General features: G+C 39.5%; 1 protein-coding gene across 2 annotated transcripts in view; it reads left to right on the plus strand.

Moving 5' to 3' along the window:
- LOC113406434 (calcipressin-1) overlaps positions 1 to 17,927 on the plus strand; it is a 70,247-nt gene that overhangs the window by 44,889 nt on the left and 7,431 nt on the right. The window contains exons 1-2 of one of the 2 annotated variants that reach the window (XM_026651306.2): positions 14,492 to 14,801; positions 17,483 to 17,656. In XM_026651306.2, coding sequence (XP_026507091.1) covers positions 14,715 to 14,801; positions 17,483 to 17,656 — 261 coding nt within the window. In that variant the 5' untranslated portion in view covers positions 14,492 to 14,714. Of the gene's footprint in view, positions 1 to 14,491; positions 14,802 to 17,482; positions 17,657 to 17,927 lie in introns of those variants that run through there. The other variant, XM_026651307.1, reaches the window with a different exon arrangement.

The following is a 17,927-nucleotide window of genomic DNA, read 5'->3' on the forward strand; positions in this document are numbered from 1 at the left end:
GATATTTTTTCCACTAGAAAATGCAGTTCTATTTGACAATATGAACAGGAATGTAATGTTGAATGCTTGGAAATGTAGGTAATCATGGATTTTCCAATAAATATAGCATATGAAGAATACTTATTAAAATACGTTTACACACTTACGTGGAGCATATATTTTAATGTATCTCCATGTGTGTATTTTCAGGAAATACTTTCCATAAAAGGGGAACTACATAATTGAAGAAACTTTTTAACTTGTATGCCACATTAAAAAAACAGAGTTTAGTAAATGTGTCTAGCTGGTTACGCAAAAATTTTCTGCAGTGGAATTTCCAAATTACCACTCTAATATTACCAGTCAGTGAACAGGAATTTAATGTTTAATGCTTGGAAATATAAGTAAGTCATGGATTTTCCAAGGAAGGAATTAAGCGCTGTAGGTATTATTTTCTGCTGGTTGAATGTGTTAGTTTTCCAACTAATGGTCAGCCAATCTGTAAATAGCCTTTCTATGAAAAAGCACAGCTTTTTATACTCTGTTTGGACACATGAAAACTACATGATCAAGTATAAAAATATATTATGTTTTATTGTAATAATATTTCCTTTAATGAGAGCCTATTCAGTATAAACAGTTTAAAAAAAAAACATGCAGCAATGTTTCCAGGAAGGAAATAACTTATTTCAGTGCATTCAAAAAAGGAAATTTAAAGCATTGTCAGAGCACTTCTTATGATTCTTTTACCCCTCACTGTATTGACTACAGAATAAATAGTTATACAGTAGTTCTGTGCAGAACAAGGACCAGATTCTGCCCTTGGATACATGAGTCCCATTGATATCTATAGCTAAGGCACACTTCGATCTGCAGTCAAAATTTGGATTCCTTGTATCATACGCTCCCCAATATACTATTAAAGTAAACGTAATTTATTAAATACTATGCTTTTTGGAGGATTGTTCCTGATGTTTTTGAAAATATTAGTAGTAGAGGTAGGCAGCATTTTATGGGAATTTTTTTGTCAATCTTGTGACAAACTTTTGAATCTGGGTTAAAAAAAAAAAAACATTTAGCAATTGAGTAAGCATTTACTAGAGCCAAGTGGTTTTGCAGTTCATGTGCTTTTAATAGAATCATTTAATCTTTCAGTAAAGGGAGAAAAGACAGATATGGGACTTCAGGGGTTATTGATGACACCATAGGCAAAACTGCTTCACAATCTATATGGTCTCACACACATTAAGGAGTGGTAATGAAATAGTATCGCATACTCCTGCAAAAGAGATTATTTGGGGCACAATGAGCAACTGCCCCAAACCACCCTCTACATCCTTTCAGAGAAAAGAAAACAGAACCCCTCCAAAGCAATCCTGTCCAAACCAACCAGAGCCCACCTTAACACAACCCACAAAGATTGAAAACAAAACTTAAGGAATCTTGGACACCTAACCATATTCCATCACTTGGCGATCATCCAGACAATGACACTTGCAAAATGTTGGTGGACTTCAGGTGACACCAAAGACTCCTCATAATCCCAAAGGGAAACATTTAGAGTGCCATTGTCAAGAGATGGAGTCTTGGATGAGGACCTCAAGAGTACTCTTTTGAGTTAAGTCAGCACTTTGCCCTTATGTTTAAAAAATAAATAACATCTTGCCTTTCTCCTTCAGCAGTGGCAAATACCTCTCTGCTTTTTTTCTCTACCCTTGAGGGGCATGCATTTAGAACAAGGTTTCTCCAACAATGGCTTCAGAGCATTCTTCCTTTATAGAAGTCTGATAACAGCTAGGTCTTCCCAAGGAGACTGAGGGACAAACTAAAAAGGTCCTTCACCCAGTGAAAGCAAAGGTGAATGCTGAACTGAAACCATAAAAGGCAATTAATCTTGTCAATACTGAGTCAAACCCAAGATTCAAAATATATATGAACTATGTTAATAGAGGGGGTGGGGAATCATTCTTTTGGTTAACGTGTATCTGAGGATCTGCAATATAATGATCAGTGCTTTTATGATAGCTCTTGTTTAGATTTTGAGTTGAAAGTCTAGGTAAACACAGTGACACAGCTGATTCATTCTTTCCATTCATTCTCCCTCATATTGAACTTGCATGCTCTCTCTTCCATTTATTATGATTTTTAAGATAAGAATTTCTTGGCTTTTTTGCATATGATTTTTCCAGAAGGTATTAACTGATGTTGGAATATTTGGGTGATAAGGTGGGTGAGGTAAAACAGAGCTTATCTTCAGGTCTTCGTATAAGCTTGACAGCTTGTCTCACCAACAGAAGTTGTCCAATAAAAGATATTGCCATCCACTTTGTCTCTCTAATATCCTGGGACCAACACTGCTGCAATAACACTGCATACAACATTGGAATATTTGACTGACATAAGCATTTTAGTATTTTGAAGACTAGGTAGGTACATGCTTAACAAATCCTCATTTCTTAGCAAATATTTAATAGGACAGAATGCTCTCTAAAGGTTGACATTGAGACTTAGTTTATTCACTCTACTTCAATACACTTTTTAAATCTTTTAATTACATAACACTATCCATATAAAGTTAAAATTTGAGAGCCTGGGCTATTACTCTATCCCCTCCCCCCCATTCAGTCTAGATTTCATATACCCCTCCTGTTTTCTTTAATAGCTTTCTGGGAAGTATTTTTATAAAGTGTAATTTAAAAACTACACATCAGAATAAATGAACAAACTACATTTTAAGTAATGTTGAGCCCAAATTGCCATGGAAGACATAGGACTCAAAACGCTGCACAACTCTTTTTTGGGGCTGCTATGTAAGCGGACGCCAGACAATGAAAGGTCTAGTTTGAAAATTCCTGTGTGCTATGGAGCTTCGCTTGACTGGGCTTGGTCTGTAATAGCATCAGAGGGTTTTGAGGAGTAAGGCAGGTTAGGTGTTGGGGTTTAGGTTTGACTATTAAATACACAGCAATATGGATCCACTGCCAATACTCTTCCCCTTTCACCACCTCGGGTTTCCACATAGCTGCTCTGCCTCCCTCTGTCATTCTGCACCCTTACTTTGGGAATTTTCATCAGCTCATGTGGTTATATCATCTTTATGCCAGGACTCTCTAACCTGCCTTTCCACTTCTTACCTCTCCGCTCCCTCCTCCATCCAGGTGCGTGCATGTCTGTACCTGTCTAAGATGTCTCCTAGATACCTCGCCACTAATTTAAACATTAACTTGGCCAACAGTGAACTACTGGGGGCCAGTTCTTTGTGAATTATCACAAAGATCATTTATAATTTTTATATCCCCTTTATGCCACTCCAGTAGCATGATGACGGCATATTTCTCTTGCCAGGATACAAGCCTAGCATAGGGATTTCCTCAGGTGATGTATACGTGACCCTACCCTTCTCACAAGCCCCTGGCATAGGAGTTGTACTGGGGAAGGGCTGGAGTGTTGCTGCACTCCAGCTGTGAGAAGTGTCAATATGAAGAAGTGTAAAGGTGCATGAAGCCACTTTCCTCCCTTCCCCCCATTTCTCCCCTTCCTCTTCCCCACCTACTCCTATTCCTCAGCCAAACAGAGCTCTGGTAAGATGGAGAATCAGTTCTATCTGGTCCAAATTTGAATTGTAAGCCCTTGGGGCAAGGAATATTGCTCCATTCTGGGTTCATGCAGCACTGTGCACAATAGGGCTCTAGATGCTACTGCGATACAGTACAGAATAATTAAACTATACAGAATGTATCTCTTTCTAAATAACTTTATAGCTGTTTACTCCTTACAAAACAAAGTATTCTTCATCTGCTATGTGCACAACCTCACTCAAATTTCTGATGGACCACTTTTTGGCTTTAGTTACTGTTTTATACTGCGTGCCCCCTTTTTTCTTTCTAATATTTAATTTGCCTTAAATACCCATAATTTTGTCTATAACTTTTCCCCAGACCTGATGTTCAAACTAATACCCTCTAAAACTCTCTTTTCAAGCGGCTTTCATTTTTTTCCTAGGTACAGTAGTGGGAAGAATACCTGATGCTTCCTGTATTCCACAGCACAGTAATAAATTCACCCTGAGGCTTTACATGTATTTTTATGTATGGTGTATATCTCTAGGAAAAAACATTACTTATTACTTATTTCTATTCTTCTTATATGTAGTCTTGCAGATACTTTTATCTCCACTGAAACTGTTTTTCAGATCTTTATTTCTTATTTAACAAGAATTTCCTTATTAATGCTATTTTATGGTAAAAATTCTTACCCTCTTTAAATGTGCTACTAAAACTAAATAGATGGGTTTGTTGCTTTTTTTTTTTTTTTAATTAATTTCTCTTGGGATATTTTCCCCTCTACCACAGAGGAGGAGAGTTGATTCTAAAGAGGCCTACAAATCCAGCAATTACTTTTCCCATTACCAGCCTCTTAAATTTCCTCATAGTGGCGGTACTCATTGTTTCAAGACAAAAGTGTTATGATCTCATTTTTTTAAAGAAAAAAACACAGAATCGTCCTTTAGTGTCACTGGATTTTCTTTCCCAAGTATTTCTATCATTTTGTTCTGGCTACATGCTTCCCTGTAGGCTGTTTCCTTTATTTAAAAAGGTGTTGTATCTCTGGGAAAATGCTTCTATAATTCCCTTATGACTCACTTATGACCCCAGAAGAACAAAACCCATTGTATAATTTACTACATAGGCCTTGTGGCTTCACAATTTCCTCCATTTAAACACACACGCAGCTTTTGCTGTCATTAATACTGTGGTAAATATTAATCAATTGATATTTAAATACTTTTTTAAAGGTCAGTTTCCAGGCTGAAATAAATGTATAAAATATGGGAAATGTAATAAATCTTCTAAGGAAAAAGCATGTTTGATTGGCTCGCCTGTGTTAAAATAGTTTCAGTATATCCCTAATTCCTCCATGAATTATCTAATTCTTTTTTGAACCCAGTTAGTTATCCTTTTGGCCTTCACAATATCCCCTGGCAATGATGTTGACCGTGCATTGTGTGAAAAAGTACTTCCTTATGTTTGTTTTTAAACATTCTGCCTATTAATGTCATTGGGTGACCTCTGGGTTTTGGTATGTTAAGGGGCAAATGACCCCTTCCTATTAATTTTTCTCTACACCGTTCATGATTTTATAGATCGCTATCATTTCACCCCCTTAGTTGTTTCTTTTCTAAGCTGTACAGTCCTAGTCTCTTTAATATCTCCTTGTCTGGAAGCTGTTCTATACGCCTAATAATTTTTGTTGCCCTTTTGTGCACATTCTCCACTAATATATCTTTTTTGAGTTGGAGCAACCAGAACTGCATGCAGTATTCAAGGTATGGGTTTATATAGTGGCATTATGATATTTTCTGTTTCATTATCTATCCCTTTCCTAATAGTTCCTTACATTGTTAGCTTTTTTGACTGCTGCTGCATATTGAATGGATGTTTTCAGAGAATTATCCACGATGACTCCAATATCTTTCTTGAGTGGTAACAGCTAATTTAGACCCCATCATATTGTATGTATAGTTGGGATTATGTTTTCCAATGTGCATTACTTTGCACTTACCAACATTGAATTTCATCTGCCATTTTGTTGCCTAATTGTGTGAGATACCTTTTGTAGCTCTTCACAGTCAGCTTTGGACTTAACTATCTTGAGTAATTTTGTATGTCAGCAAATTTTGTCACTTCACTGTTCACTCCCCTGTCCAGATCATTTATGAATACGTTGTACAGCATGGGTCCCAGTATAGATCCTTGGGGGACCTTGCTTTTTACCTTTTTTTGTCATGGAAAATCGATCATTTAGACCTACCCTTTGTTTCCTTTCTTTTAACCAGTTACTGATCCATGAGAGGACCTTCCCTCATATCCATGACTGCATAATTTGCTTAAGAACATTTGGTGAATGACCTTGTCAACAGCTTTCTGAAAGTCTCTAAGTACTCTATATCAACTGGATCACTGTTGTCCACATGTTTATTGACTCAAAGAATTCTAGTAAATCCGTGAAACATGATTTCCCTTTACAAAAGCTGTGTTGACTCTTCCACAATATATCGTGTTTATCTATGTATCTCTGATAATTTTGTTTACTATAGTTTGAGCAAATTTGCCTGCTACTGAAGTTAGGCTTACCAGCCTGTAATTACCAGAATTGCCACTGGAGCCTTTTTTAAAAATAGGCACTATATTAGTTATTCTCCAGTCATCTGGTACAGAGGTTGATTTAAGCTATAGGTTACGTTCCAATTTCATATTTGAATTTCTTCAGAACTCTTAGGTGAATACCACCTGGTCCTAGTGTCTTATTACTGTTTAATTTATTGATTTGCTTCAAAGCCTCCTATTGACACCTCAATATGGGACTGTTCCTCAGATCTGTCACCTCAGGTGTGGAAATCTCCCTCATATCCTCTTCAGTGCAATGCAAAGAATTCATTTAGCTTCTTTACAATTGCTGATACAGGCTCTAACAGGGCTACCACTCTGAAACTTGTCTTCCTTGAGTGCTACTTTAGCACCTTGATTGCCCAGTGACTATACTGACTGTTTGGCAGATTTCCTGCTTCTGATGCACTTGAAAAAAAAATTCTGTTTAGTGTTTCTGTCCTTAGCTAATTGCTCTTCAAATTCTTTTTTGGCCTGCCTAATATACATTTACACTTGACTTGCCAGAGTTTATGCTCCTTTCTATTTTTCTCACTAGGATTTGACTTCCAATTTTTAAAGGATGCCTTTTTGCCTCTAACCACCTTTTACTCTGCTGTTTAGCCATGATGGTGTTTTTGGTGTCTTATTAATTATTTTTTTATTTGGGATATACTTTGTTTTATCCTCTATTATGGTGTTAATTGAGAACAACTGCAAAACCACTGCTTAACTTCTTTCATGTATGGTTTTGCATGGCACTGCAGGGACTTACTTAAAATAGCTGCAGGAGTGCTGTATATTTGCATGGCTACATAAGAAGATGCATCCACTTTGCACTGTTTTCCTTGCTGGATGAGAAAGATCAAGGCTGTCAGGTGCCCACAAACAGTCTGTCAGGCATAATTTATCTGCCAATTGTTTTTGTGTCATGGGAAGTCCCATTAGACTTGCCAAAAGAGGCATTAAAAAACAAAAACATCCAGATTAAAAAACTAAAAAAAAAACCAAAACCCAAAACATCTGACTCTTAAAATTATTGCAGAATCATCCTCTTTATATGCATATCTCCTATTTCTCTATCATGTTACTTTTTTTAAGCCTCATGTACTGCTAACTGCCAACATAGACTCTTTCACTATATGGGAGGCAAGGAAGTTCTGATCCCTGTCCCTACTACTCTTTTGTGGATCAGCCAGCTGACAAAGATGTAAAGACAGTAGCCTCTTGTTAAATTAGTTTCTCTCCTTACAAGAAAGTTTCTTGCTCCCACTGACTGGAAAATTAGAGATGCTCAAAGAGGTTTCTTGTATGTCCCTTGTATGACTAAAATGTTGATAATTTGGTTCGAGTGTTCAGGGCAACCATTTACACAGGTACAGAGTAAAGAGTGTTTTGGCTGACTCTGTCTAACTTGAGTTTGCCTCTTTTTTTCTTTCCTTGAGTAATTTCTTCAGTTCTTTTTTCAGAGTGTGCCTTAAAAATAACCTCTCATCCAGAGTGCAAAACAGGAATGAGGCTGTCTTTCACATCCTGTTCTTTAGAATGCCTTTCACACACTTATGCATTCCTGTTCCTTTATTGGGATCTGGGTAAGAGGTTGACTTCAATTTTCACACATGCGCAAAAAATATACTTTCCTGATACCAGACATGTATAGATAATCTTGTTTCCCTGACTTTGAAAAACAAAACCTATCAATGCTATTAGGAAATTTCATTCCAGAATACTCCAGGGTAGTGTTTAACCTTTATTATCTTAAACTTTATGTAGTACATAAAAACATGAATGGAAACAGTACATAGACACAGAAAATCAACAACTGTATAATAAGGTGGGAGTGTTTGGGTTATGAACCTTTTGAGGTTTGGTGTAAACATTCACCAAGTGTAAGAAGGCATCAGCTGGATTATGAAATTCTGGTTTTGTTGCTTGTAGGACAAACGTTTCTTTAACAGCATTGTCAATTCTGTAACTTCTGATATTACATAGGTTTTCCTCCTTGGTTTCCCAGTCAGTGATAGCATAGGTGTCCACTAAAAAAAGTGATGTTTGTGGCTTTCCTCTTTTTTTGTGCCCCCTTCTGCATGTTTGTCTTGCATGTGTCCCCTGGAATTCCTGATATCCTTTTATACACCATTTGTGGCTTTGTGTCTCCTTATTCCCCTTCATGTTCCCACTATTCCACTTGTCCATTCATATTTCCACTGTCCACTTGTCACCTATCTGTGACCCATCATCTCTCTCCCCCAACCCTCCAAAAAAACCCTGCTGCTTGGGCTTCCACTCAGGTCTGCTTTTCTGTCCTGAAACTGCTACCAACTAAGCATCGTGGAGGAGGAGTAGCTGGAGGGTACAAGAATAGGGGACTGCAGTCTCCGGCCAGCCTCTTCTCTACTCACACAGCAACTTAATGGCAGAAATCAGCGTCTAGAAACTTGGGCTTTATCAGTCACAATCCCTGAGGCTTTGGCTGGAAATGAAAACATTAAGAAAGCAGAGCTGCCATGATTCTCTTATCCCGTGTGCTATTTCTGTGTTTGATAGCCCTGTTGCATGTTCAGCAGGTTCCTCTTGCATCCAGCTGGAGTGTAAGGTTGCCAACAGTCTAATCACACAAACCCAAACACCCCTGCCATGCCCCTTCCCTGAGGCCCCACCCCAGCCACGCCCTTCTTCGAGGCCCTGTCCTGCTCACTCCACCCCCACTTCCTCCATTACTCACTCTCTCTCACTCACTTTCACGTTGCTGGGGCAGGGGGTTGGGATGTGGGTGGGGGTGCTGGCTCTGGGCTGGGGCCAAGGGGTTCAGAGTGTGGGAGAGGGCTCCAGGCTGCACCTGGGACAGGGTGTTGGGGTGCAGGATGGTGTAGGCGGGGTGCAAGCTCTGGGAGGGAGTTTGGGTGCTAGAGGGGACTCAGGGCTGGGGGAGGGGGTTGGAGTGCAGGAGGGGGTGTGGGCTCCAGGAGGGGGCTCAGGGCTGGGACAGAGGGTTGGGGTGAAGGAAGGGGTGTAGGCTCTGGGAAGGAGTTTGGATGCAGGAGGGGGCTCAGGGTTTGGGTGTGGGTGAGGGGTGCAGGCTCCGGCCAGGCAGCGCTTACCTCACACCGCTCCCGGAAGCAGCCAGCATGTCCCTGTGGCCCCTGAGGGGGTAGGGGGGTCCAGGTGCTGCCCCTGCCTGCAGGCACCGCCCCGCATCTCCCATTGGCCACAGTTCCCGGCCAATGGGAGCTGCAGAGTCAGCGCTCGGGGCTGCTTCCGGGAGCGGTGCGAGGCCAGGGCAGGCAGGGAACCTGCCTTAGCCCCGCTGCGCCACCAGACTTTTAGTGGCCTAACATCTCCCTGTGAGGCTTCAGTAGTGTCCAGGAGATAGAGCCCAATTCTGGGAGACTCCCGGCGAAACTGGGAAGGTTGGCAACCCTAGTGGAGTGTCTTTACGTGGGTGCTGCCATTTCCCCTTCAGCCACAAAAGTCTGCTGTGGCACCTCGATTTAGGCAGGCAGGGTCCCTCTCTGCTTCCCCTTTCTTCTCCCCCTGCTGGTGCACCAGGCCAACATGGCGGCAAAGCATCAAATTGTGCATGTCCCTAGTAGTCAAGAGTGGGGAAGAAGGAAAGGTGATATTGCAATAGAGCAGCCAGAGACAGATTCTGTTTTTTTTTCATGATGTGTCATTTGTGTGGCGATATCAAATGCTATAAAACAACATTGCCACCGAGTAAACTTTGTCACACACTTCAGGAAGTTGTAATAGTTATTTTGTTGTAACTTCTGATTGCTTCTAAAATAGATATTCAGTTCTTCAAGGCAGAGTACTGCTTTAATTACTAATGCTTTATTAGATAAAACAGAATAGTTGACAGTATACATTTATTTTCTTGTATAAAGACACAGCAAGTTATTTTGATTAAAAGAAACACAGTCTACATGCTCTGAGATATTCTGTTAAAAATAAGATATGTTATAATACACTATCTTATTTTTAACAGAATATCTCAGAGCATGTAGACTGTTTCTTTTAATCAAAATACAGCACCAGTGGGTTAGACTCTGTTTTAAACTAATCTCTTACCAAACTTCACTTTTCAGATTGAAGCCAAAACAGTTTGTTCTCTGACTGATGCATTATATGTGAAGTTTTGGAGCAGGACTGGTTTTTGTTTGTTTGTTTGGTTATTTTTTTTGGGGGGGGGGCAGAGTTAACTCCTTGGGGCTTAAGTGGTGATGTAACCTTAACTGAGGTGCAAGGATAATATAGAGCACAACATAAACTGGTTTCTCCCCATACCTATGTGTCTTTGCTGTTTTAAAAAAAAAAAAAAAAAAAAAGTACCATACATGCATTCAGGAAGCAGGATGTTCTGTTTTAAGTGCAAGGAGTACAGTATAAGAAATCAATCCTGTGGAATGCTAAACACTTTCATGGAACGTTGATGATTTTGTTGACTTGTATTACAATAACCCAGAAGCCTCAGTCAGGTTTTGAGCCTCAAAAGTAATCTCCAGAATGTGGGTGATTGTGCCATCAGGAAGAAACATGAAGTCATCCTGTTTGGGCCATAGTGACAGGAAGAGGAGCATTAGCACAGGAAGACTGATAGGTTTTTTTTATGCCTCATTTCCCATAGAACTAAGTTCTCCTTAGTTCCATTACCTCTTACGGAAACTGCTTTTGTGAGAAAATGCCGTGTGTGTTTTCCATAGCAAATTAAGGTCCAATCCTGTTTCCATTAAAGTCCCAAGAGGAATGCTACACATTGACATCAGTGGGAGCAGGATTAGGCCCTAAAACTATGTACAGTAACTCCTCACTTAGTCGTCCCAGTTAACGTTGTTTCGTTGTTACGTTGTTACGTTGCTGATCAATTAGAGAACATGCTCGTTTAAAGTTGTGCAATGCTCCCTTATAACGTTTGGCAGCCGCCTGCTTTGTCCACTGTGTGCAGGAAGAGCAGCCCGATGGAGCTAGCTGGTTGGGGCTTGGAACCAGGGTGGACCGGCAGCCCCCCTATTCCCCGCTCCCCTAAGTTCCCTGTGCAGCAGCCGCCCAGCAGGCTATCAATTGTCGGGCAGCTCAGCTTCTCCCTCCCCCTACTGCTGTGTGCTGCTCCTGCCCTCTGCCTTGGAGCTGCTCCCAGGAGACTCCTGCTTGCTGTGCAGGGGGCGGAGGGGATGAGGGGTGCTAATGTCAGGGTGTCTCCTTCCCCCCACTCCTGTACCCCCATCTCCTGTACCTTATCTCCACAGGGGGGGACACTACAGGGCTCAGGACTGAGGGAGTTTGCTGGCAGCAGCTGCTGTCTCAATTTGCTAATCTACTTAAAAAGGCAATGTACTTAGAGTGGGAGTCAGCATACTTAAAGGGGCAATGCAAGTCTCTCTCAGGGCTTGTCTATACTTACGCGGTAGTTCGGCGGCTGGCAATCGAACTTCCGGGTTCGATTTATCGCGTCTTGTCTGGACGCGATCAATCGAACCCAGAAGTGCTCGCCGTCGACTCCGGTAATCCTGCTCGGCGAGAGCAGTACGCGGAGTCGACGGGGGAGCCTGCCTGCCACGTCTGGACCGCGGTAAGTTCGAACTAAGGTACGTCGACTTCAGCTACGTTATTCACATAGCAGAAGTTGCGTACCTTAGTTCGAATTGGGGGGTTAGTGTAGACCAGGCCTCACATAGAGTGTGTGTCTCTGTCTCTGTCTGCCATGCTGTCTCTCCTCCCTCCGTTCGTGCTGCCTCGTAGAGTGTCAGGCTACATTAACAACAATGTGTTAACCCTTGAGTGCTGAGCTGACTGCTAGTTCATCATTTAGCAGTAAGGCATTCCCTGGGAAATATCCCACCCTCTTCCACCCACTGACTTCACTACCTCAACCAAGCTTCACAATCATCATTGCTGTGTACAGTATTAAATTGTTTGTTTAAAACTTATACTGTATGTGTGTGTATAATATAAAATATAGTCTTTTGTCTAGTGAAAAAAATTTCCCTGGAACCTAATTTCCCCCCGCCCATTTACATTAATTCTTATGGAGAAATTGGATTCGCTTAATATTGTTTCGCTTAAAGTCGCATTTTTCAGGAACATAACTACAACGTTAAGCGAGGATTTACTGCATCTAGAATGGTTGTTACACGGTCAAAATCTTGTCTCTTAGTTGACCCCCCACATTCAAATACAACATCATGCTTTGGGCAGACTACTAGTAATACACTTACTATACCATGAAGGTGACGTTCAGGAAAAAACGGCTTCTGAGTAGAAATAAACTGAATATAGAACTCTGCAACAAGAACTAGAATAAATTGACTAAGTATGTGGTCAGTTAATGCTGTGATATCACAGTTGTGATTTAAGTTGACTTGTTCAGTTCATTGCTGAAAGCTGGATTTCTGGGTGTATCAGTATAGAGAAATTTTTAAATTAGTCTTCCACTTTTGAAGTAAGTGGGGTTTGGGATATATATGTATATTCAAAGAGGTATTCTTGCTTTTAGAGTTCTTAAAATACTTTTGTTCACTCCATATGATGAAAATGCTGACATTAATATTTTTATATAACCAGCATTTCTGATCGTCATTGAAAGTCCGGTTTATAGTCTGGTTGGTGGCAGGCTCCCTACGTGGCTCTGCGTGCAGGGGTGACCTAGAGAAATTGGAGGATTGGGCTAAAAGAAATCTGATGAGGTTTGACAAGTGCAGAGTCCTGCACTTAGGACGAAAGAATCCCATGCACTGCTACAGGCTGGGGCACCGACTGGCTAAGCGGCAGTTCTGCAGAAAAGGACCTGGGGATTACAGAGGACGAGAAGCTGGATATGAGTCAACAGTGTGCCCTTGTTGCCAAGAAGGCTAACGGCGTAATGGGCTGCATTAGTAGGAGCACCGGTGAGGCCACTTCTGGAGTATTGCGTCGAATTTTGGGCCCCCCACTATAGAAAGGATGTGGACGAATTGGAGAGAGTCCAGCGGACGGCAACGAAAACTATTAGGGGGCTGGGGCACATGATTTACGAGGAGAGGCTGAGGGAACTGGGCTTATTAGTCTGCAGAAGAGAAGGGGGGGGGGGGATTTGATAGCAGCCTTCAACTACCTGAAGGGGGGTTTCAAAGAGGATGGAGCTAGGCTGTTCTCAGGTGAACTCAGTGTAACTTGTGCTTTTGAAAATTCCACCTTTAAGTGCCTATATATGGGCTTGAGAGCCTAATTTTAGGCTCATAGTTTTGAAAACTTCGGCCTGTGTACAAAATAGTTTACAGTAATTTAATGTATTGAAAGTGTAAACTTTTTAAACGGTGAAGCAATTTTGTTTTGAAGTGACAAAGATTTTGTACACAAATATTAAGAACATTTAGCCTCTGGTGCTGCGAATACTTATGCACATACTTAACTAAGCAGATGAGTAGTCCCACTGAAGTCAGGGACTCTTCATTTGAGTAAAGTTACATGCTGGTTTTAGTCCTTGTCCTACAAACTCTTAATTGTCCTTGTTTTGTTTTTTGCCTGTAGCTGCTTTGTAAAATTCAAATAAGATACCTTAACTGTAGTAGAATTTATACTAAAATAAACTAACTAAAAAAAGCATTTGTAATTTTGTTCATTAGATTAAAATTTATAGTTGCAATAGCACAGATTTTCAAATTAGCTTTACAAAGGCTCCATCTGATCTGATATAAATATTTTAAATTAGTGACTTAAATAGCCTTGATTTAAATCTCTCCATCTTGCTCTATTCCCTGGAAACTTTCTCCAAACAACACTCTGAATTCATTGAACAGGGGATATAAGTGTAGGCTTTACAGTTTTACAGCAATGAGAATTAGGGTTTTGTATTAAAATCCTAGTAGTAAACTACTAATTGAGCTCTTGTATGATTTCATATTACAGGGCCTTGAGACCATAAGAGAATCAAATAAAGTGGAAGCAGGAAATTTCTCCATAAAGTTTAATTGGAAAAAGTATTTCAAAATGAATTTCCACTATAAAATATTTCATTGGAAAAAATATTTTTCAAAATAGATTTCCTCTAATCCTCAACTTAAAACTTCTTGTACGTTTTCGGAAAGTACAAGGACTAAATTTACTGAGGGATTTGTTTTCTGGTTTCCAAAGTCTTGAAATTTCCCTGCTGGCTAATAACTGCTTATTACTGTAGACATTGGTCCTTTAGCAGTAACATTTTCCATCTTAAGATGGGTTGGCCCATTCAAGTGAAGAGCATGTTGTCTGAGTGCTGAATGGAATTACTACCAATGGAAACTATGCTGCAAGAGGAGTTGATAAAGCAGCTGCTGTGCAAACCTCAGCTGTTTTTTCCATCTTCCAAAGCAAAGTTAATTAGCATAGGAAAGCTGACTAATGTGCTGATGTCACCTCTTTCCAGTAGACGCTTACATTTTGTCCCTGCCTGCCTTAAAGCATGCAGGACTTTGTTCAGGAATTTGCTGTCACTTACGGGATGCACTGAAAGCTTTTTTGAGGGGGTTGGACTTTTTTCCTTTATAAACACAGTCTGCAGAACCAACAGCTTCCTTAAAAGTAATTGCCTTGGATTTGTGTTGAACTGCTAACGTTGCTTTAGTGAAGCACAAAATGCATTTTAGGAACCTTAACTACAGTTTTGGTTCCCTAATTGCCTATGTGGCAGACAGCGATGTCTTCAATCAAATTGAAATGAGGGTAAGGCTTTTTTAAAGTTGTTTTAGTTCTGTGAACTTCTTAAATACTGAAGGATAGGTGCTGTTCTAAAATAGTTGAAAAATATTGTGCTGTTTAAAACATTAAACAGATAATGCTTAAGAAGTAGGGAAGAACTATTTCAGAGTTAACAGGTTGTAGTCTGCAAATGTGTATTTCATGTATTATGTTTCAGTCTTAAATTCCATGTGATACATTAAGATCTTTATCTTCTGCTTTTTCAAATACTTGTAGTCTGTCCATAAAAATACTGTGTATATATGCATGTGTATGTGAGTATGAGTTGAAAAAATGTCATTTGAAGGCATTTTCAGTAATGTTCAGATTTAAAATGTTGCTAATAGGATCATTTATATTAGAATATATGAAGATGTTTAAATTACATAGTTGGTGTAGCACTGTAATCGTTAAGATTGGTGATACTGCTGTAGTGTTGGAATGCTACATAATACAATCACTCCAGTTATATAACTGATGAGAATGAAGGAATAACAAACACATAAATGTTGGACTTACAGCAGTGAATTATTGATTAGCTGTCTTAAGACACCTGTCAGGCACAAAACAATTGGATTTTATTAGTAGACACTGATGCTAACATCTGATTTCATCTGGAAGTTGGATCTGTGAGGTGAGTATTTTATAATACTACAGACTTTTCTTTTTGGCTAACATAAAATTGAAGATACTATACATTTCATTAATCATGCAGAAGGTCTCCAAAGGTTTAGTGGTGCATATGAATTCTGAATGATAGACCAAACTGTTTTTCTGAATAGATATGAATGAGATATTGGTGCACCAAGTAGTGTAATACAGAAAAAAGATAAATACAGGCTTAGATTTCAGAAATACAGAGCAGCTTTCTTTCCAGTGTAGAAGGCTAACAATAACAAGAAATTCCTGTGCTAAGGGTTCTATTCTTGAGAATTGTATTAAAACTACTTGGAGTTTACATACAACTTGCTTTTATTAGGACACTAAGTGTAGCCCAACAAGAGACAGGACAGTTTTGAGTTAACATGCATTCATGAAATATTTGGCTTTTGTCTAATAAATATTTGTTACTTAGAGTCTTGGGATAGCAGTAGCAAGTTGTTGTGAGTTAGAACCACACTTAGCTTAAATAAAAACTATAACCAAAGGTTTATATAAGAGAATAATGAAATTATGTGTTCAAGAAAACAATTTATTACGCTGTTTTTTTATACCCTTCTATGTAGTCTTATCCAAAACTCAGTGATTAGACTGAATGCAGTTGAAAGATGAACGTGAAGTCAGAACATTCTGATCAGTAAGATTCTGTGAATTAGTAACATACAAAATGTCAATACATAAAACATAACTTACTACTAAGGGCTGTACATAGCGAGTCATTGTGCTTAAAATAAATCTGAAACAGCAAGCATGCCAGCCATAGACTCATTTTTCCCTTCCCTTCCCCTCAGCACCCTGAAGTAAAAATGGAAACATTCTTCATAAATAATGTAAAAATAGCTGAGTTTGGTTTGGATAGCTGCCCCATGTGCTCTAAAAGCTCAAACATTAGTGAGGGCTTGGCTACACTAGGGACTTCACAGCGCTGTATGTACTCCACCTCTCCGAGGGGAATAGCTTGCAGTGCTGCGAGCGTGCAGCGCTGCAGGCACTGATTACACTGGCGCTTTACAGCGCTGTACTCGCTGCGCTCAGGGAGGTGTTTTTTCACACCCCTGAGTGCAGCAAGTTGCAGCGCTGTAAAGCACCAGTGTAGCCAAGGCCTTACACAAATCGTCAGTGAAGACTGCCAACTTTTGATGGACTTACTCTTGTACTGTCATCCAGATAGGATGGCTAAGGCATTGGGCCAACAGCGATAAAAGTACAAGGTTTCGGAGTCAGAAGGGCTGGGTTCTGTTCCCACTCTGCAACAAATGTACTGTTTTAACCTTGGGCAAGGCCCTCACCTCTGTTTCCATGTCTGCGTAATTAGAACAATACTTTCTTTACTAAAGGAGTTGAGTCTTCATTTGTAAAGGTCTTTGAGATCCATAGATGGAGGGTGTAATAGAATTACTGTGTGTCATTATAACTGAAGTTTCCTTAAGCACACTTCGTTTCCCTAAATTAAAAACAAGTACAAAAAATAGTTTTCATATGTCATAACATTACTGAGGTGTCTGGTTACCTTAAAAACAAGCACATTTTAGTACAGCACAATATTCAGTTTTCATGTCTACTGAACAGGAGTTTTACTTGAGTAAGGACTTCTGACCTTCACTTTACTTTGCCTGCTTTTTATAGATATTTCTGTATAAACTAAACTAAGCAATTAAAACTCCATGATTTTCATCACTTGTGAATAGACCTTTTTTTGCATGCCACAAAATTGAGACAGAAGTCAGTAGACATGCAACATATTTAACTTTTTTGTAATCTTTTCTTCTACCTTGAAGGCAGTATTATTTCAGCAAGAAAAAAGCAGCTGCTATGTTGTAAATAAATGATGATTGGTTTATTTTGAATGGCTTACTGTATTCTCTACTAAAATATTTTAGCATGCCACTATTAACCATCATAATCACCAGTTGTCCTTGAGGGAGTGAGAATAAATTACAAGAAAAAAGGGATGTGGCATGTACATGGCTTGTTTTGTAAAAAAAAAAAATATTTTTTTTTTTCAGGCCAAATTTGAATCTCTCTTTAGAACATATGACAAAGATATCACCTTTCAGTATTTTAAGAGCTTCAAAAGAGTACGAATAAACTTCAGCAACCCTTTATCAGCAGCAGATGCTAGAATCCAGCTACATAAGACAGAATTTCTTGGAAAGGAAATAAAACTGTATTTTGCTCAGGTATGTTTTACCAAGCATTTCTGTATAAATGTAATCATTTTGCCATTGAGTTTTATGCTGTTGTAGTACATAATTTTTTTAAAGACCCGTCAAAATTTGTAACATTCATTAGTGACCAAATTGATTGTCTGGGTACACTGCAAGAAGGACAGGAGACACTTGTTATGGATTTTAATTAGGCCGCAACTTTATTATATAGATGTCTGGGACTACCTGGCAGATAAAGTGTACAGTGCGGCCAAATATCTGCTTATTCAAATCAATTCTCTGG

The sequence above is a fragment of the Terrapene carolina genome, unplaced genomic scaffold, assembly GCF_002925995.2.
Source record: "Terrapene carolina triunguis isolate 2854851 unplaced genomic scaffold, T_m_triunguis-2.0 Scaffold30, whole genome shotgun sequence".
NCBI lineage: Eukaryota > Metazoa > Chordata > Testudines > Emydidae > Terrapene > Terrapene triunguis.